At 35.4% G+C, this 21,945-nt stretch overlaps 1 protein-coding gene across 5 annotated transcripts in view; it reads right to left on the minus strand.

Moving 5' to 3' along the window:
* The window catches only part of Bruce (BIR repeat containing ubiquitin-conjugating enzyme), a 571,194-nt gene that overhangs the window by 283,080 nt on the left and 266,169 nt on the right, over positions 1-21,945 (minus strand). For all 5 annotated transcript variants that reach the window (XM_069833681.1, XM_069833684.1, XM_069833683.1 and 2 more), the window contains one exon: positions 21,671-21,852. In XM_069833681.1, coding sequence (XP_069689782.1) covers positions 21,671-21,852 — 182 coding nt within the window. The remainder of the gene's footprint in view (positions 1-21,670; positions 21,853-21,945) is intronic.

The raw sequence follows: 21,945 nt of genomic DNA on the forward strand, positions 1-21,945 counted from the left end.
AAGTTTTCAGTTTAAATCAAAATTTAGGTGAAAATAATTTTCGTTGTTTAATCTAAAAGAGCATGAAGGAAAAGTTTTCAGTCTAAAATAAAATTTAGGAGAAAATAATTATCTCAGATGAATTAAAAATTTAATTAATATACCTATGTTATATCTTCTTATATTTTCTATGTACTCTGGCCGAAAGTTCTCACTAGCACACAAATTTCTACAGTCATATCATTTTCCTTATCTCTTTTTTCAGTTTTAATTTAACTTATGCACCATTTCAGTTTGCAACAAATATGGCGCACAGTTGTATAAATTGCTTAAAATCCAGACAAAATTAATAACTCCTATTAAGTGATCACATTTATCTGAAATTTAAAAAGGTGATTACTAATAACATCTATATAATGTGTGTAAATTTTAACGACATTTAGAAAATAATAACCATCACTCCTGAGGGAGGGAGGGAGACAATTGAGACATTCTCTGGAACAAAAACTTGACCACAAAATCTTGAATTTGAGATACAGAACATCAAACATTCTAGATGTCGTATACAGCATTGCACAGAACGCCACTGAAATGTTTCTAGCTGTATTTGTTAGAGGGAAATAATATTTTGTCAGGAAGGAGATGTGTTATTAAGGATTTATTGAAAAGGAAAAAACGACATAATATATGTTAAGTTGTTATTACAGGGAGAGCAATTATGCATTCAGTAATAATCAACAATTTATACTGTAAAAAGATTTTAAAAAATCACACTTCTGATATTTTATTGCATAAGACAACAAATTCAATTAATTTTATGTACAGTAGAAGCCCTGTATAGTCTGGCTCAATAAATAATTGTAATTCAGCATGATTGAATGTTTTATAGAGTGCATGTAATTTTAAACGACCAGTTAAAGACACAATACAGTTTATTCTGCAGCAGGAGATTTTTGCTATTTTCTCACAAAGCTCTCTTGACATAGGGTCCTGTTTTTTTTTTTTCATCTCTAATCACTAGCAAACAACCGAACATAAAAATCAACTATTTGTGTGCAAGTTTCTAATATGTAGTATATTCGCGTTGTATTGAAGACATGAGTTCAGTACACATCCAGAAAAGAAAAGCATATTTCATAAATGAGAAACTCAAAATAATTGACAGTGTGAAGAATGGGTATCAAAGGCAAGTTTATCACGAGAGTGTGGTATCCCACAAGGAACAATGAGAAAGTGGTTCAAAGATCATGAGCTTAGAACTTTAGTTGGTGTAAGGTCATGTTCTGATAACCCCAGTCAAGATATAACATAGGAGTGAAGTATGTCTCCCAACAACCACATTATTTTGGATTTCTACTCTATAGAATTTCATTAGCAACCACTTACATAAGGATTAAGAAGTTGTGTACGAAATCCAGACGTCTATAATAATTAAAATCATTCTAACTTGTATATAGTTCAAATTCAATTAATAACTGATCTACAGAAATGAGAAAAGGATGGTTGGAGATTTTTCCCACGACTTTCCCAGAACTTTTATCCATATAATACTGCGGGTAATTCCATGTGTGACTTAGACCACATTTGACAACACACAGTCATTAAGTAATAAAAAAATTACTTTCAATTGCATCTGGCTTGAAAAATGCTCTGTTATTTAAGCAAAAGTAACATTCTGTAGTACCACTGTATACTGAGTAGAATAATATTGAAAATGTGACTTACACTACAGGAAAGGAAGTCAATTTTTGGACCACTTTAAAAAGTAATATTTCTTTCCCATGAATTGTTACAAAAATTATACCATATGACTGTTTCTGCTCTAAAGTTTAAGTAACACGAAGTTTTAAATTCAATTCGATATTTTATAATGGCATCGAAATAATTAATGTGACTGACACTACATTTCAAATGTGATTTGCACTACATTTTCATATAAATGGTTTGCAACAATTTTGAAAACATTATAAGAAGATTTTTTATGCACTATTTACATTTGAAAACTTATGACCAAATTGTAAAGTGTAAGTTTGGTAACACATGATCGTTAATTTAAACCATTATCTACATAATTCTTTAATTTGAAATCGGGAAAAATATAATACATTTGCTGAAACACTGGGTCTTGTAATAGTTTAATGTTTAAATCTTTCTTAATGCATGAAATACCTTCTACTCGAGTCCATAACAATTATTATAGGATTTGTTCAATTTCAGAAGCTTAACTGTAACAGAGGAAAGACTGAAATAACCTATCCTCCATAGTTCATTATTACTTTCTTCCCCCGAAATGGAACCAAGATCTATCATCACTGCTTAAATTAGCAGTTTCATACTGATCATTATCACTAGTCATGGGTCAATCTTCTCTATTAATTATTTGTCAGTTACAAAATAAAATATATTTGTACTACTTTGATTTTAGAGAAATAGCTGCAACTTTAATCCCAAATAACTTTTTTTTTTTAATGATGTGTACTTGATTGTTCTGCATTGGACTCCAGTCTTACCTAATTCTGCTTCTTTTGATTTATTTTCTGCCTCAGGAAAATAGAGAATAGTAATTTTGTTTTATGCACACTCTGCAAGCTGTTACGCTGTTCGAAGACCTTAAGTTCTGGATAGAGTGGCCTTCCTCACCATTCTTTTAATTTATCCACCAAGACTATCAGTACCCTATCCTTTTCGTGACTTCTTGTTCATGAATTATTGTGCCCAAATGTAATGCATATTTTTGTTTAAAATGCTGTGCAGTACCTCTAATTGGTACGCATATAACACATTTGTAATATTTAAATCAGGGTATTCTTTTTTTCATTGTTTCAAAAATTTCATCAGAACATTTTCAATTATTTCTTCTGTCTTTTTTATTACTCTCTGGTGTTCTGGCAGGGAGGATTTGACCTCTAGTGAATATTCATTAGTAAGTTTCTTCATTATTAGTTTCCTTTATTGAGAATTTGAAGAAAATCTCTTTTGCCTTTAGCAAATCCTTTGCCACATGTGCTTCTCGATGTGAATATTTTTGAAAGTGAAGTTTCAGAACTATTGCCTAAAGTTGAAACTAAGTAATATTAGGCAATTTCTTTTTTTCTCTATACCTCTTCATTTCATCCCTCTTCTTTTTTTATCAGAAGATCCTGTCCATCTATTGTCAAAATAATTTTCTATCTTTTTCACCTTAATTTTTGCTTTTCACTTTCTCTTCTCTTCAAGTCTTCATAGCCCCCTGATTCTTTAAGTCTTTCCCTTTATTCTGCTTTGCGTTGTGATGCTGTTTTTGCCATTCTAAAACACACAATCAATACTTATATACTGTAAACCTTAAAAGTGTTGCGAAAATGTGATTTACTCTATGAATATATTATATCCTAAAATTCCTATAGTACAAGAAAAAAAAATGGTATTTCAGAATGTTCTGCTGGAAGTGTAGTATCAAGATACAAATTATATTATTTCTACATTTATGACATAAGTATTTAAAAAAAAATCTAAAGTACCACTTGTGAAATGAGTAGAATGAACAATAGTGAACATATTTAGAAATTATAGAGTATAATTACACTTACTGTTGAAATAGAAGTGTCAGAGCTTTCAGAACAACAGATATAAATTTTTCAAAAGTAAGCAGAACAATTCACGATTCTTATTTCTTCTCACAGTGTTGTTTATATGTACTTTATTGATGTTCATATGATTCTTTACAGTGTTGCAAACAATGAATTATAAAATATAGGTTCCAAAGATTTCAAAAATACCAAAGGCTAAGTAAATATTCAGATTCTAGGAAATTATCATTTGGTGTACATTTGCATGGAATTAACACGCAGAAGTACCGGAGATGACATAACTATCATCAGTGACATTTGATTCACTCCAAATTTGCTTATACTGAGAGTCACTACTACTCCTATCAAAACCTCATTTGCAACAGGGAATGTAATAACATGATTTCTCTGCACTTCCGATATAAGCTGCAAAATACTAGATTTCGTATAATTAAATAAATATTGAAGTAGTTCACATTACCATACAATTACCAATATATCTTCAGGGTAAGCACTTTGATTACTATCTAACACAATGTGATAAGATGGATATAAATCGTGACTGCGATTTCTTGTAATATTTTTTTTATTTTTATATACACTGTCTTTTCAATAAATTCTCACTAACCAGGGCACAGCTTCCTCTGGAAACATTTTCGTAGGACGTTTCTTTCCCAACTTCCAAGATTCGCGAATTTTTTCGCTCTGTAGGGTGTAGTGGCTGTAATTTCTGTCAATTTTGCAGCTGTTTTGTCACCTTTAGCTCACAAACTCATTGACACAGCATAAGTTAATTTTTTAGGTGTTACATTTTTCCTCAATTCTTCAGTTTTTCTGCATTTACTTCTTTCACTCAATTCTTCAAGCTTTTTAGATAGATGGCCACATATTTCAAACACTACTAGATGTGCTTGCCATGTCTCTAGACAAGTCCAAAGCAAAATTATTTATTTTTTTAACCAATAAGAACATCTAATCAGAAACACAGTATGTATTAATTTACATGAGTTCCAATGACATCGATAGGGCAGGATAAAATGGAGTTCCAAAACTGTAGAGATATTTTAGTTTTGCCCTCTATGCAGAATTCAAATTTCTGTATCAAATAATTCACAATTCATTTTTTACACCTTACATTCTACTTTTCCCTCCATAATTTTCATATAAAGTTCATAATGACTCATTATAAATTCCACTATGAATACACCAAGCCATATACCATCATCACCATACACGATTTAACTATAATTGGTGTTAACCACAAGGGTTTGAAAGCATTTCGAGGCCTAATCATGAGGAATCCTTCTAAACAACACTGAGAATATTAATGACTGATGCAAGGTTCGCGACTGGCTTATCATGCACAAGTGTGCAGTTTTGTAAATATTTCACTAAATAGCAACATTTAGTAGGATGGGACTTTTATCAAAGAGTTTAATAATAATGATAGAGGAAGACAAAGAATAAATATCATCCTGTCCTTTTTCTTTGTAAAGCCAAGAAATTCGAAATCATATTAAAATTTCTCGATATCATTTTAAATGAATGTGAGTAACATGTAATACAATGAGATAAAAATACATGGAAGACTTCGAAATGAAGCAATGAAAAACATATATAAAATTAGGAGCTTCAGTATGTCACAAAATAACTTGTAGATATATTTCAAATTATACACAATGATTAAAGAGAGTGACAGGCAAACAGAACAGTCAACTTTCGAAAGCTATGAACATAAAAATTATAATTGTACACAGCTAAAATTTTGTGTGCATGAAAGCCTGAGTTCAACAAACCATTTTCAATTTCATACTCGAAAGCTGGAAATAAATATTTTGTCTACTTTTTTCCTAACCTAGGCTATTGTGTGACACAGTTTTTATTAGACATACAAGTATTTATTTTAATTTTTTAGATCATGTTTACATAAAACAAAGTATCTGTCATATTTATCACATTAACAAACGTTTAAAGAATGCTATGACTCTGAGGTAATATTAAAAACTGTTTTGGAATATTAATTTTTCTAGACACTTGAGTACAAAATCCTATTAATGAGGTGGTTACAAACCAATTGGAGGGACAGATTTTCTCATATTTGGTGACAGGTCAAGATTTTCAAGTGCTTACATATAAAAGTAGGTAAAAGGGGACTGAGAAAATATATCTGGCATACACCATCCACATCTAAAGAATCACAGACATGCAAAATGAATGTTAAGATTTATAATATAAGAATTTATATTTCATAACGATGATTTTGAAATGGAAAAGTCGCATTTATTAAGTTTTCATGTGATATATGCATGCACATCTCTAAATTCGAAACTCGAACCTTAGTCACCTACAAGATTTGCAGACAAGTGAACGAGTTGACTGATACTCAAATCAAGGAGAAGAAGTGGAAGCAGATTGGAAATACTTTCCATAAATGATCAAAACATCACTAAAAAGTGAATATTGTTTAAGTCTTCCCAGATGTAAGAAGTGGAGAAAAAATCAAGAATATCTTAGAAGAGTGTAGAGAAAAAAGTGACGAAGGCAGAAAAGACTTGGTGAGAGATGAAAGCCTAACTTGCAACAGAACCTTCTAGGTGTTGCTCTGTTGAAACTACATTCTCACTAAGAGTGAAAGTTTATAATGAATTAATTTTGTATTTTCTGCCCAACACAGGATTCAACTGTCAAGTCTTGTTTCCAGGTTACATATAACTGCTATTTGATCTATCTGATTGCGAGTAGTAATGATTTTACATTCATAGTATCAATCTGTTAGAGGTGCTTGCCCATTTCACTGATGCGCAAAGAACGATATTCGTTCCTCTTGCTGCCATGCTCGTTATGGTGTAGCTGTATCACTTAATGCTGATCACAGCATTCGAAAGCGAGGTCTTGAACTGAACACATCATGAAGTGTACTGTGCAGAGCTGAGAGCATCCAGCATGTGTATTAATATTTTTATGTATTTTAAGTATAGTTGAAAATGCGTTTGCTGGATAACTAAGGACTTCAGAATTGTGTATAATATTCTATGTACCGGTACTTAACAATGCCCACATTTTGTTCCAAACTAGGAAGTGCTAAAATAATGCACAGTCAAACTAGATGATAATGTGTAAAATTCATGAAAAACGAAACAGATCCTGTTCGAAATAAAAGGGATATACACCATGCTGTGACTGCCTTTTACCCCGAGATCAACTGGGTACTCAGTTTGATAGGAGGCTGAGTGAATCTCAGGCCATCCTGAAATTCTGTCATATAACATTTTTGCTATTTGATAGCTATATTGTTTATCGACAAGAAATTGTGTGCAAGTCATACAAGTTCAGTACTAAACTTCTCTAATATATTACATGACATACATTTAATAGTAATCATATGTAAAAAAAATTGTACTTCTGCATTTTCAACAATGTTATGTTATTGGTTACCCTGCGACGAGGTTTACATTACAATACATTACACAGGCTATGATAATTTCATAAATCTCTCTTGAAATCGAAACTGAGCCCAGCCAGCTGATGGTTGAGAACTGTCGGCAGCGAGCTGAATGAAGCAGAGCTAAGTCCACCCTAACGTTGCCAAAATTCTGTGCAGTTTTCTGTGGCAAGCTTTTCATACGCTTCCTCTACACAACTCTTAAATCCTAACAAGGACTATCAATGAACTCATATTGAAACCTACCTTGAAATATTGCTGACAGGATGTAAGTCTAGTCAGGATCACATCCATCACAAATCAACTGCGAGTTGTAAATGCAAAGTTCTAAGATCGAGCATGCAATAACTCGTGTCAAAGCAGCTAGACAGCAGCAGTTGGACAACACTCATCAGCTCGGTGGTTTCAAATGATCGGTTGGGGAGTGGTGGGGTGTGCTGTAATATGGCTGGCTAGCAGTTCATTATTTAAATAATGTGTTATATGTCAGGGGTGTAGGTGAAGCAGAAGTAACTCACATTGGTGGAATGATGAAAATACAGATTTTTCGACACCATGCATAGCAAAAATAATCACTTCATTTTCACAATGTTGTTCGCATTGGCCTGTAGGCAGTATTTGACAGGCATAATAAACTCGGGAAGTTGCTCCAATGTATATTTTCTTGGAAACCAAGAATATTTAATCATATTCCAGAACAACAGAGAGGGTATTTGAAAATGTATAACAGATTGCATTTTCAAAATGCTGTCCTTGTAGAAAACCTCAAAATGAATGTCCTCATGAACTGTCTAACTTTCTGTTAGTTGACGGTAAAGAGCTTTCCACTGTCAAAAGAAAATCTTGTCTAATGGTTGAATTTTCCCCGTGCTTTCAGGAAGGCTTCAAGAAGTTTGATGGTCTTGCCAGAAAGAATGTCTTCAAGACAAACTGTATCATTATATTTGGTCCACGAAAAGAAGAGTAGAGCAGTTACTGTCAAATAATGGAAAGAAGGGCTCATTGGGAGGTATTAATAAAACTGCTTGATAGTTGTATCGGACAGATGAGTGAGTGGTAAAGTGTCGAGTGAGTGACTAGTCTGCATTTCATATTAGGAAATATTTTCCTCTCCTGGACATAACTCACTCGTGATTTTGAATTGTTAGTCACATTTTATCGCCTAGACATCAGCTGTGTAAGTTATCATTCTTTAGTCTAGAGCTCCTTTCAAAGGGAAGTCTTCGCCACATTCGGTTTGTAAATATACTTTTGTTTCAATCATAGAGAAGGAAAGTGTGAAGTTTCAAACTTCATTTGTTAGTATTTTGAAACAACACCGCAAATTATTCACTAAATCAGTTGCAGGAAGTGGGAAGGAGGAAGTTTTTTTTCTGTCATTGAACACTTGAAGACAAATGCAAAGGAATTTGCAATATGGTCTTCACTGAAGCACAAATCTTTAAAAAAAAAATTATGACTGTCTATGTGATTATAAACTTGCATATATGTGCATGTTTTAGATTAATTAGTATCTCTTTTCTGATGATTCGTCTGCGTGATATATACAACCTGTTCACTAATTCAGACAAATCTTACAAAAAAAAAAAGTTACGACTGTATAATAATATAATGTGATTATAAACTTGCATATATGTGCATGTTTTAGATTATTAGTATCTCTTTTCTGATGATTCGTCTGTGTGATATATACAACCTGTTCGCTAATTCAGCACAAATCTTTAAAAAAAAAAAGTTATGACTGTATAATAATGTAATGTGATTATAAACTTGCATATATGTGCATGTTTTAGATTATTAGTATCTCTTTTCTGATGATTCGTCTGTGTGATATATACAACCTGTTCGCTAATTCTACTCCAGCTTCTTCCTCTTCGTCCTGCAGTAATGGAACTCATAATCTTCAAGTAGGTGTTTAGCTACACTGTACAGTATAACGTAGCATAATATGATAAAAGGTAATTTCCATTGCAATTCTTATTTTGCTTCAGAGAATTGGAAATCGTTGCTTCACCTGGCTGAAACATCTCTCTATAATCACATGTTCTTTCATTACGGAGTGATGGGATACTGGTAAGAAGTCATAAGCCAGGGAGCAATTCTGTGACTCCAAGGCAAAATGTGATGTCATTTCTTGCACTTTTCAGGAGCGAACATGTAGATATAGTTTGAACAAAACTTATAAGATCGTAGGAATCATGTTTCATAACAATGGATTAGAGAAAGAAATAGTAGAGATATGCATGTATCTTTTTCCACAATAAAGATACCAGCAGGATGCACAACATATCGTAAAATCTCATTTTCACCAAAAATTTAAATATCACCTTTCGCCTTGGAACTGCAGAATCCCATATCATCTAGAAGAAATGCATTGGCATTATTGCCACTCACGACTTTACAAACATCTGAATTTCTCCATATAGGCCTATAGGAGTCATGTACAGATCCAGGCCAAGAAATAATTATCCAAGCTTGTGAATTCTTCCTTGGCATTGCAGGTAGCACGTACATTAAGGCGGCAACACTTTTTTTTTATAATCTACACATCACCATGTTCATTTTTTTTATAAAGATATTGGTACAAACCACAGCTCCAATGGCGTCAGGAAATGAGTATTTCCACTCCCTTTTAGCATCCTGCAACTCTTGGACATTTACTGGAAATTGAATCCAATTAAATGCTTTTAATTTCAAAGCATCTGCAACTTCCTAGTGGTTAGAATTTGTTTTATAAAAGAAAAATATAAGGATAATGATAGGGATACATAGAAGGACATCATGTAAAAATATTTTCCAAAATATAGAAATCTTTAGTGTACATTGTGAGTACATTTTTCCTCTGATGATGTTTCAAATTAAAAAGCAAGGTAGATTTAATACTCTCAAAACATTTATAATTTTAACACAAGACACAAATCAGATTTCCATCCATCCTCTCTTTTAGTCTAAGCTGTTATAAAAAAGGAGTTCATTATTCATGTATTACGGTCTTTAAGGCATTGCCTAACTATCTTAAAGCTTTGAAGAGCCATAAGAAAAGGTTGAGAACAGAATTAACCAAATTTCTACATACACATACCTTCTACACAACTGATGAATTCAAATAATTCAACAATCACTCCCTAGTTGTTTCCAAGAATTCTTCTTCTTCTTCTTCTTCTTTCACAAATGAATAAGATACAAATTTTGTGATTTTTCTGCTTCTTTTCTTGAAGCGAGACAGCCATGTGATGGATGCATTGAAATTACTTCTCATAGCACCTCTTGAAACATCCAAGGTCCACAGCCTTAGGTCTTTGTCACTAACATTTCACTTTGCTCTTCTTGTTTCTACAGAGTGAGAATATAATTTCTCATACATAACTGTTTTTTGCTCCACTGCACTTATTGACATAATTTCGAGCTGTCTTTTCCAGGAGTACAGTTGCTGCAATGATATCACCAAACGGAACTTTTTACGGACATAAGAGAATAAAGTCATTTCTTATCACCTTCATTAAGCCAAAATGTTACAGCTCTTCTCTTATAATCATTGCTAATACTGTCTCTCTCTTTTCTCTGTGAAATACAAACATAACTCGAACTAGTGAACTTGCTTGGTGACTGATGACTGGCTTCCAGGCTCGAACACAAATCTGCAACACCACAACTTGTGCTTGGCAGTGTGGGATAAAGAAGACGAAATGTCACTAATATCACTGCCACTAACTTCTTCCTGTACATCCAGAAATATCTCCGAAATATCACTAACATCTGTGGGGTGTTTTTCAATTAGCTGAGTAATATGCTGACTTCCCTTTCTTTTAAAATTGTTTTGCCCGAAGATGAAAAACCTTTGCATTGGAAATGACAACACAAACTCCAGTATGTAAACAGAATTCATCTTGATTTCTTTTAAGTAAAAACAAAATGTAACTATTCACAAAGAAAAAACCTCATACTGGAAATGTCTACAAAGAGATAGAGCGATCTACTTTGTTTATGATGAATTTCGCAGCTTATTGTATGTATCCTATCCCGCCAATACTCAGGTCTGCCCAAGCATACCTCTAATATATTATAATGCTATCCCATTATCTTCTTAGGTTTTCCGGACTCTTAGTTAAGAGTTCTTTCAGTTCAAACTCGCAGCTAATTTTTGGTATGGGAGCATCCTATTGGACGTAGATTATATCAACACAATTTCAAGTAGATTTAGATATGAGCTCACTGATAGTTCCTTTGTTAGGACCAGACTCTAGCCTCCGTTATTGCTTTTCTAGATTCTTAAAACAATTTCATGGATATCATCTATACACTTCATTATTTCATTCCCTACTTACAATTACACATTCCTTGGGACATGAGAAATGTGTTTGCTACCGTATTATTTAATATTAATTTTAATCTAGACATTCCTTAATTTATTGTAATCCCCTTGTTCTTCATCACGTGTGGTGCGAATTTAGCTGTTTTTCTAACAGCCAATTGCTTTCTAAGTCTTCTAAATGAAGTAGGTCACGTTGGCTTTCCCTTAAGTTACAGCTACTACTCCTAGTGCTGTGCATGATTACAGTCGCACTCAAACCTCACGACGTTGTCACAACTACTCTATACATCTGTCTCTCAGCGGCAATAATTTTAAAACTGTGGAACGCGACACTATAGCTGAGATTGGTCTGACAGGAAGAGGCAGAAGGAATAATAATAATAATAATAATAATAATAATAATAATAATAATAATAGTAACAATAATAATAATAATAATAATAATAATAATAATAATAATAATACGAGGCGCATCCGGAAAGTAAGTTTCCCTATTCTTTTAAAAAAAAAAGAACACACACTTTCAGGAAAACATTTATTGGCAACAGGTACAGCAATGTTTCAGCTATTTTTCAACATAGCCACCATCAGAATTGAGACACTTGTATCGTGGGATCAACTTTTGTATCCCTCTGTCATAGAACTCTGCCACCTGTGAATGGAACCAGCGTGTGACAGAAGTCTTCTGCTCTTCGTCATTCCCAAAACGCTCACCGGAGGACAGGAATTTCTTGAGGTGCAAGAAAACGTGAAAATCGCTGTTAGCAAGATCAGGACTGTAGGGTGGGTGATCAAACAACTCCCAGTCAAATTCCGTCAAAACACCTGCTGTGCGCCGAGCCGTATGTGGACGAGCATTTCACGCCTCTTGTTTTGAATGGCACATCGCAATTTTAGCAGTGTTTCACAGTAACGGTCAGCGTTCACTGTTTCACCTCTTGGAAGGAAGTCAATGAGCAGAATGCCCTTCCTGTCCCAGAATACTGTGCACATCACTTTCCGTACCAACAGCGTCTGTTTGAATTTCGTCCTGACCGGAGATCCACTATGCCGCCAATGCATTGACTGCTGCTTGGTTTCCGGAGTGAAGTGCGAAATCCAAGTCTCATCGCCCGTGACAATCCTGTCAAGGAACACGTTGCCATCATCGTGATACCGTTGCAGAAATGTTAGTGCTGCTCCTAAACGTTGCATTTTGTGTTCGAGTGTCAGGTTTTTCGGCACCCACCTGGCACACACTTTTTTGAACAGCAGGTGCTTAGTGACAATCTCATGCAACAAGGATCGCGATATCTGCGGAAAATGGCTGCTCAGCTCCTAATCATGAAGCGACGGTTCTCCATGATGCACTGTCGCACCAGCTCAACACCATCATTGATGAGGGATGGTCGTCCACTGCGCTCTTCATCATGGACACTTTGACGACCTTCGGAAAACTGCCTACACCAGTGACGCACCATCTGCTTACTCATGATGTTCGACCTATAGACCTGACAGAGGTGCCGATGAATTTCAATTGGCGCAATGCTTTGTGCATTAAAGAACTTTATCACCGACCAAATCTCGCAGGCGGTGGGAGAAGGAATAAGAGCTTCCATTTCGGACAACTGCTGCCACGCTACTGGCACCAGGTGGGACCTGTCCAGCTGGTATATGATTGATACGTCATAGATCTGTTACGCATGCAAAATCGGCTCGACTAATTACATTTACTTTCAAGGGGAAAAAATCGGGAAACTTACTTTCTGGATGCGCCTCGTAAGAATAATAATAACAATAATAATACTAGTAGTAGCAGTAATAATAATAATAATAATAATAATAATAATAATAATAATAGTAGTAGTAGTAATAATAATAATAATAATAGGAATAATAATAGGAATAATAATAATAATAATAATAATAATAATAATAATAATAATAATAACAATCAGTTCATAACCTGAGTTACTGCAAATCTTTCAGCTGGAGTTACTGGGGTCTGAACAAAATTTGTAGGTAATTTCACATTGCCATTTTCAATTAAACTCAAAACATAATCGAACTGGTCAGGTAAGAGTCTGAAATATTCCTTAAAATTTGTAGCGTTTTTATAAATATGTCTCATTATCAATGTGTTAAAACAGCATTCTGTAAACCTATTCCTGAATATTTCGTTGGTCTGCAGCTTTTTCCTTTTATAATACGCATGCTCGATAGTGATATCGTCATCTCCCTCTTCTAGAATAAATAGAAACTTCATTATCTTGGGTTTATTCATATTATTTTTTGGTTATGTCCGTGGCCTACATTAATTTATTTGACCATATGTAGTAGATGAAGGAATAAACAAATGAGAATCTACAGCGATGTGCGTCAATAAAGAAACCACTTCTCAGCGATCATTGCCAGCATTTATAATTGCTGGCGATGTGCGTCCGACGATGATCACCATAAACAAACCGTACCTTAATTGTCAATCTTTCTTAAACAGTGTCAGCCTTCGTATTCCTATAAAGGACATGAGATATCACAAACTCTTCTACATTAGAAATTCTAAATCTTTCTCGCCAGTCACCAGATGTATTAAAAATGCTAACTTACATGTAGGTGATTTCGATCCATGGCAATGGCAATGCCTTTCCTAATATTATTTGCATAATCTTTGTACAGAAATTGGTAATATTTTTGTAAGAATCAACTCTTTTCCATAAAATTTTATTGTATTAATTATTGTAAATTAATCATTGTAATTTATGTTCATTTTGTTATTATCTCAATTAATTAATTTGTACCTTAGTTGTTCATTTTACTGTACTAATTGTATCACTGTGCTGGACTTTTATTGGCCAATGGCTGTTGTCCAGCACATAAATATCAATAAATAAATAAATTATTATTATTATTATTATTATTATTATTATTATTATTATTATTATTATTATTATTATTCCGTCACCACCGTCTCCACCCAGGCCTGTTAGTCCACTCTCCCGGATTCCTCAGTCTACCACATCATAATTATTTCTTGACTCTTTCTTACGTTTAAGGACACTTGGTATAGATGGCCAGCAGTTCCATATAATTTACCTTATCTCAAAAGAAAATGAATTTTCCCCAGAATTACAGCAGATAGACAAACTACATTTTTTTCAACAATCATAAAACAGACTCTGCTGAGTTGATTGACATCCACAGTAAGTAACTAGGATTATTTTCTTTTAATTGACAATAATTAAACTCTGGAGTGAAAATTTCTGATTTTATTTTTTTCGTTTGATAGCAGTTTCTCAGAAACTATCAGACTTAACGCAAATTTTTATACACATTACGTATTTATTAGTAGTTTGACATTGCACGTGAAATCTTTTTGACATAAAGTCTTAATTATTGTTTTAATTTAACATAATCATAATAATTTTAATTATGTTAATTAAAACATTAAAAAATAATAATTAAGACTTCAGCTTAAAAAAAAAGGTTCCACCTACAATGTCAACCTTCTAATACACAATGTGTATAAAAATTTGTATTAAGTTCTGACAATTGGTTTCTGAGAAAATGGTACCAGACAGTAGGGGAGGGGGAAGATAAGAAATTTTCATTCCAATGTTTAAATTATCAAATGAAAGAAAACAACCCTAGTTTCTTACTGTGGAATCTGTTTTAAGATTGGTGAAAATTTTGTTTATCTGCTATACATTCTGGAGAGAATTCTATTTCTTTTGAAGCAAGGTGAAACATACGGAACAGCTTGCAATCTCTACCAAATGCCCTCAAGTCCTACGACGAGTTTTCTATACAGCCTGTTTTCACTGCAGCACTCCTGCTGTTTCTCATAACCAGATAACCAGTAAGCCAGTGGAAATCATGTAAAGTATTTAATAAACTCATGTGCTTAATTAATGCGATTCTTCTTTTTTTTCATCACTGTGAAGCTCCAACCCCCTTATCTGTCCGTAATCCCATTTTCTCTTCTCCCCACTTTGACCCCAGAGGGATGCAATGGCAGTCTCATGACAACCTGAATGACTAATATAAGGTGAAATCTGGAATAGACGAAGGCTATGTTAAAGACATAACTTTGAGGTACTGTACTCCTATTTCCTTGCTAGTTTTCACTTCACAGTTTTTCTAAAATTCATAAACATTCATACTGCTGTCTCAGAAGGTCAGCAGGGAATTAGTTAATTACACTCTTCCCATAACACCATCTCCAGGGACATGTTAGATGAGACATTCTCATGGGACAAGTAACTAACAGACATTCCTGAAACTTGTGCCAAAACTTAGAATCTGGCACAATGCTTGAAAAACATCAATTATGATGGAATTCTAGGAAATTACACATTGGAATTGTTGATATTCATTTGTATTCTGAATCGAATTACAAAAAATTGAAAATACTGAATCTGATGTTAGTGTGTTTCTTGTAACCTGAATATAGAGGATTCAACTGAATTTTTCAACTTCACTTGTGCAGCTGTACATATAATAGTTTTCAGTGGTCTAATGTTTACTGTGATTGGCTCTAGACTGAAGGATTGCAAATTCCAATATGGTCAAAGACAATGAGTTTTCCGGACAAAAAATCCCAAGGTACAACTTATTTCAACAGCAAAATAAAGCTGTGGGTCTATGTCACACAAAGCTATTAGTATTTAAACAAACCTTATTACAACATTTGACTCATTAATGCCATAAGCAAAATTCTTGAAACAGTTACCATACTGACTGCTTACAGTTCCTGCTTTTAGTTGCAGAAGCTCTACCAGCTAATCCCTGTAAAGGACGGTCACACATAGCTACTTTTGCAGCACTCCAGTACAAAAAACTGCGCAACTCTCATACTGCGATGTGTGAACAACAGTGCAACCCTAAAAGTAGCGCCTGCCGAACCTGCTGCCCGCTACTTTTTCATGCTGCGCGCAGCTTAGAAGTGGCGACGTGTGAACAGGGTTCTCAGGGTTGCAGCCGCAGCATATTTGATACCGGTTTTGTTGAAACTTTTGAAGCAGTTGCGACCAGTGCACAGTGGTACCTAACACCTCAAAACCCGGCCAAAAATATTTAAAGCTAACTAGCATGCACTGTATACAGTTTTTATACTACATTGACTTAAGTCACAAAAAACAAAAAGACTTCATGATATTACCCATTAGACCATTGTTTCTCAACCAGTGATTGGCAACCCTCAGTTTTAATTGAAGTCTTCATTACATATAGATAGCATTTAATTTAAAACTATGAATATTGACATTTTCATTTTAAAACATTACATCAAACTCACATCCTACCTACACAAGGAATTAGGATGGGGTAGTCTTTTAAAATACATCCGTTTTTCAACAGCTTCTTTATTTTGATTTCCTCTGACTTGCCATTGTTTAACTTCCAGACTCTTAAGATATGTGAAGCAAGAACTTATCCGAAAAACGAATTTAAACATGCAATGACGAAAGACCAAATCAAAATGTTGATGTATCTATAGGTTTCGAAGCCAAAGCCTCCAGTTGGTTCATAATTTTCGGGTTAGCTCCATAAACGTAACAGTTCTGTGAAGAAGTTTAGGTCACAGCGTTATACACTTTGCCATCTACCATATTTAAGATTAATTGTTGAGTCACTTGTGCCTGCTTTCCCCTGATGTTACATGAAGTTTCTCAGATATTTTATTTGCGTATCCGAATTGAAAGCTTCTTCTTTAACAAGGTCTTCTGTTGAATAATTTCTAGGAAAAAATTGTTCCAGGGCCTGGTATCGATCCCGGGACCTCTGGTTGAACGTACCAGCGCTCTGCCAACTGAGCTACCCGGGAACTCCACCTGACACCGTCGGATATAAGGTTTTCTGTTTCTTTTAAATTGAAATTTTATTGGTCGACAAAATAGAGTAGAAGAAGGTTTAGGATTCTGCTACAACATTACTTTTTCCGATTTTTCACCAATAAAGTAAAGCTGTAGTGGTACCAAGGACGTGAACAATAATCTCAGCCTGAAAAATACTCTCGTTCTGCTCTTTGTTTATTTTGTGACTGTCTGCTGATTCCATCAAATCCCCATTTATACATAGTATTAAAATTGTAGGTGTTTTTCATCTGTCATGGATAATACTGGTTCTTGTAGTTGCATCAATCCCACTGCTGTATGATCTACTAAATCTTGAAGTTTAGCTTCTGCACTGTCTTGTGATACATTTTCCAGATAGAATCTTTCTTTTAGCAGTTAAAATGTTTTGATATGATGGATAGATGTCGGCATTAAGCTATTTTGCTCCATAGATGTAGATTCATTTTCCGGGCTGAGAGGCCGTGGTCTATTAGTTGGTTTTATACCAGACGTTTCGTCTGCAACTGCGGCAGACATCTTCAGTGGAGTGGTATCCGAGGTCGTAAGACTCTTCTCGGCGTACCTGAGGCAACTGATCCTGTGGCTGGTTGTGCGGGCGTATTTATAGTGCGGCTCGCGGGCCGAGGCCTGTTGTCGCTGCGATCCGCGCCGCTTTGTTCGCTGCTCCCGTTCTGGGTTCCGTCCTTTTGTTGTAGTGGCTTCTTATCTGTTCTGTTTAGGACCGGGTACCAACACTTGTTTAGCTTTACGCCTTCTTCCTTGCGATTAAAGTTGTTGTTATGTTTATGTATTTCGATCGCTTCTCTATGTAGACGGGGGAAGAAGTGCGTCGTCGTGCTCAAGATGTCCGTGTCCTTGAATCTTATGTTGTGATCACCCTCTTGATAGGCATGTGCTGCCACTGCCGATTTGTCGATCTGTCCTAGGCGGTAATTCCTATTATGTTCTGTCAGTCTCGTCCTGACGCTCCGCTGTGTAGTACCGATGTAGACTTTCCCACATGAACACGGAATTCTGTAAACTCCGGCGGACAGCAGCTTATCTCGTTTGTCCTCAGCATGTTCCGAATTTGCTTGGTCGGCAGGAAGGTCGTTTCCACTTCATGACGCTTCAGCACCCTGCTGATACGGTCCGTCACATTCCTTAAGTAGGGTAGGAAGACCATGCCCTTCTTAGTCGCTCGTTCCTGTGACCGCATCGACGGTGTAACTCTGGGGCGCATGGCTCTCTTTATCTCCGGCCTTGAGTACCCATTGGCCATGAGTGCTGTCGATACATGGCTCAGCTCCCATTGGATGTGTCGTGGCTCGGCTACCCGCCTGGCCCTGTTGATCAGGGTTTTCATCATGGCCCGTTTCTGGCCGGGATGATGATTCGAGATCTTATGCAGATATCTGTCTGTGTGGGTCGGCTTCCTGTAGACGTCATGACCTAGGGTGCCATCTGTCCTCCTTTGTACCATAACGTCCAGGAAGGGTAACCTGCCGTCCTTTTCCGTTTCCATAGTAAATTGTACTTGCGTATGGAAGCTATTCAACTGACTCAGGAAATCCATCAATGATCGTTCACCATGGGAGAGATAAGCTGCTGTCCGCCAGAGTTTACAGGATTCCGTGTTCGTGTGGGAAGGTCTACATCGGCTACATCGGTACTACACAGCGGAGCGTCAGGACGAAACTGACAGAACATAATAGGAATTGCCGCCTAGGACAGATCGACAAATCGGTAGTGGCAGCACATGCCTATCAAGAGGGCGATCACAACATAAGATTCAAGGACACGGACATCTTGAGCACGACGACGCACTTCTTCCCCCGTCTACATAGAGAAGCGATCGAAATACATAAACATAACAACAACTTTAATCGCAAGGAAGAAGGCGTAAAGCTAAACAAGTGTTGGTACCCGGTCCTAAACAGAACAGATAAGAAGCCACTACAACAAAAGGACAGAACCCAGAATGGGAGCAGCGAACAAAGTGGCGCGGATCGCAGCGACAACAGGCCTCGGCCCGCGAGCCGCACTATAAATACGCCCGCACAACCAGCCACAGGATCAGTTGCCTCAGGTACGCCGAGAAGAGTCTTACGACCTCGGATACCACTCCACTGAAGATGTCTGCCGCAGTTGCAGACGAAACGTCTGGTATAAAACCAACTAATAGACCACGGCCTCTCAGCCCGGAAAATGAATCTACATCTATAGACTCCAGCCGTGAAAGCCTACACTGCAATATTTTGCTCCATGTCTACACAAAAGTTAAAAATTTTTGGCATCACCAAATTCTAGAAAGAGAGCTAAAGCATTATCAGGAGTATATCAGTCAACGAAATTAGTGCTAGTTGATACTGATGCCCAGGCTTTTCGAATTTTTTATGGTCTTGTTGGAGTTTTTTGCATTTCAGCTAGCGATTGTGCCTAATCAGTGTTCCCACTTTCCCTGTATTTCATTTCCACTGCGAAAGTTAATGATTCCACAAGTTCGTAACTTCTTAGGGTTTCTGTTTTCCTTCGTTTTGTCCTCACACCACTCTCTTCAAAATCCGTGTCTGGTCTTCCCTTCTTTAAAATTGAAGGAAAATTGACATCAATGTCAGAAATTAATTTACTGCTAAACCAAATTTGGCATCTTGAAGAAATCTATCTCCTTTTCTACCAGTTCTGTCTTATTGACCAAACAACTCCCTAGAAAATAGGGGAACAGCCCGTTTTAATATTTTAGATTTTTTCAGAGCTTTCTATTTCCGCTTCTGCTATTATATGATTCAACACAATATCTGTTCTTTTCTGGCAGCAGATTTTTGTTGCAATATCGTATATAATGTTTCTTGTCTCCGTCTAAATGCCATATTGCACCCTATCATTAAACAAAGAAATCCTAAATAATATGGCTTTTTAAACAATACAGTACTAATTTGTAGTGATATTTCATAACCATAGATTTAAATAATAATCATTATTTGTAATATAAAACCACAGTTCGATTTTTCATTTAATATAAACTTGAAATAAATTGTAATTATCAAATTATCAGTATTTTTACGTTCTAACCTATTCCTTCAGTAGCAAGCATTTCTTGGTATATTATCAAAAGGCGCAAGAGGCGCAATTTTTTCTTTTAGAATCTAAAAATAGAAATGTCAGACAATATCTTACAACATAAATCAGAATCGGGGAACTTTGGGAAACTTTTGTAGGTCTGCGTGAACATTTTTTTCAATTAACGGTGGAACATGTTTACTATCATATTAAATACTTTAAAATATAAAGACTAATGACATCAATCAATCTTCTTAATGTATCCAGCTGTTTGCTGACAACATAAAGTCCACTATAGTCCACTGTAGTCTATTCAGTTGTTGTTTTAAAGACTAATGACATAATATGATTAAAACATCTTTGTGTCAGAATAATATACACATAAACGAAGTCAGAAAATACATTACTCGCCATATAACAAAAGATTAAGTTGCCAGAAACGTGTCTTGAAATGCACATCAGAAATAAGCTTAGCGGCAAGGGACCAGGCACACACATAAACTTTCACTTTCAGCTCTCACCACTAAGTGAGGAGAGTGGATATGTAGTCATCATCTGCAGTTTTATGACCCACAGACATAATAGAACAATAGTAAGTGAGGTACATCCTGTTATACGCATTTTGAAAAATCGATTTTTGGGCAGGTTTTGAGGTGATTGGTACCACTATGCAGCGTTGCCACCCAAATGTGCCAATGATATTTTTTTTATTGTTTGGATATATTTTAATGTTAGAAAATAAATTATTTGTAACAGTTACTAAATGTACAACACAGAATATATTTGCTGATATAATCAATTTTTAAATTTTCCGTAGTGTACTTTCAAACAGGAGGGTTGCCAACATTGATTACTTGAATATGCTGTTGGTTATTATTTAAGTATATAGGCGTTTTTTAATAGCTTTATAGTAAAAATAATGCCAATTTCTGAAAACTAGTTAGGACAGAAAAACAAATAATAGATAAGTAAGCTGTTACATTAGTTTCATAATCCGAAACTCTAATGTGAACATAACCACAAAATGTATACTGAAAAGTCAACATGGAGATGGAAACCTGCAGCTAGACTGCGGGTGCAAAAGTAGCGCCTTGTGTGTGAACAGACTCGCAGCCTCCAGTTGCAACTTGCGTGCAGCAAGCTACTTTTGCCTTATATGTGTGAACACGACACGCAACTTTTGCAGCTGCAGTACAAAAGTTGCGCAGCAAAAGTAGTGATGTGTGACCATACCTTTAGTGATATGTTGTATCTAACAGTAGGAATAATGTGAAAATTCCTAGATATAAGATTCATAGTCCCATAAATTTCTACAGACATCACATAATCAGCTAAAAATAATAGTTAAACACATATTGTACTAAGGAGCAAGCTGTATTGTTTTTACAATGTTCATTCCCAAATTTAATACAACCTATATTCTTTCTGTTAAAGGCAGCTTGCTAGTAACTACTTTTTATATATGAGGGTGATCTGTATTTCATCATATTTAAAAAATGTTTAAATCTAATATACATACTTGCGTTGATGCATGGAATGCTTTCTTGGCAGCTTCAAGATCCTCAAGTTGTTGTTTATGATGCATGAGACGTTTCTGTAACTTCCGTCGGTAACTTCGAGAAGCATTACAACGACTGGTAGTGGCCATTCGCCGCTGCATTGCAACTTCTCCTTGGATAAAATCCCAACGAGATGTCACACCTAAATAAAATTGTTACATAATTTTAAATGAGCACTCCAACTACCGGTCTATTCAATGTTTTAATATTTAATATATAAAAAAGCAAAGTATTT

Source organism: Periplaneta americana, chromosome 8, assembly GCF_040183065.1.
Source record: "Periplaneta americana isolate PAMFEO1 chromosome 8, P.americana_PAMFEO1_priV1, whole genome shotgun sequence".
Taxonomy (NCBI): domain Eukaryota; kingdom Metazoa; phylum Arthropoda; class Insecta; order Blattodea; family Blattidae; genus Periplaneta; species Periplaneta americana.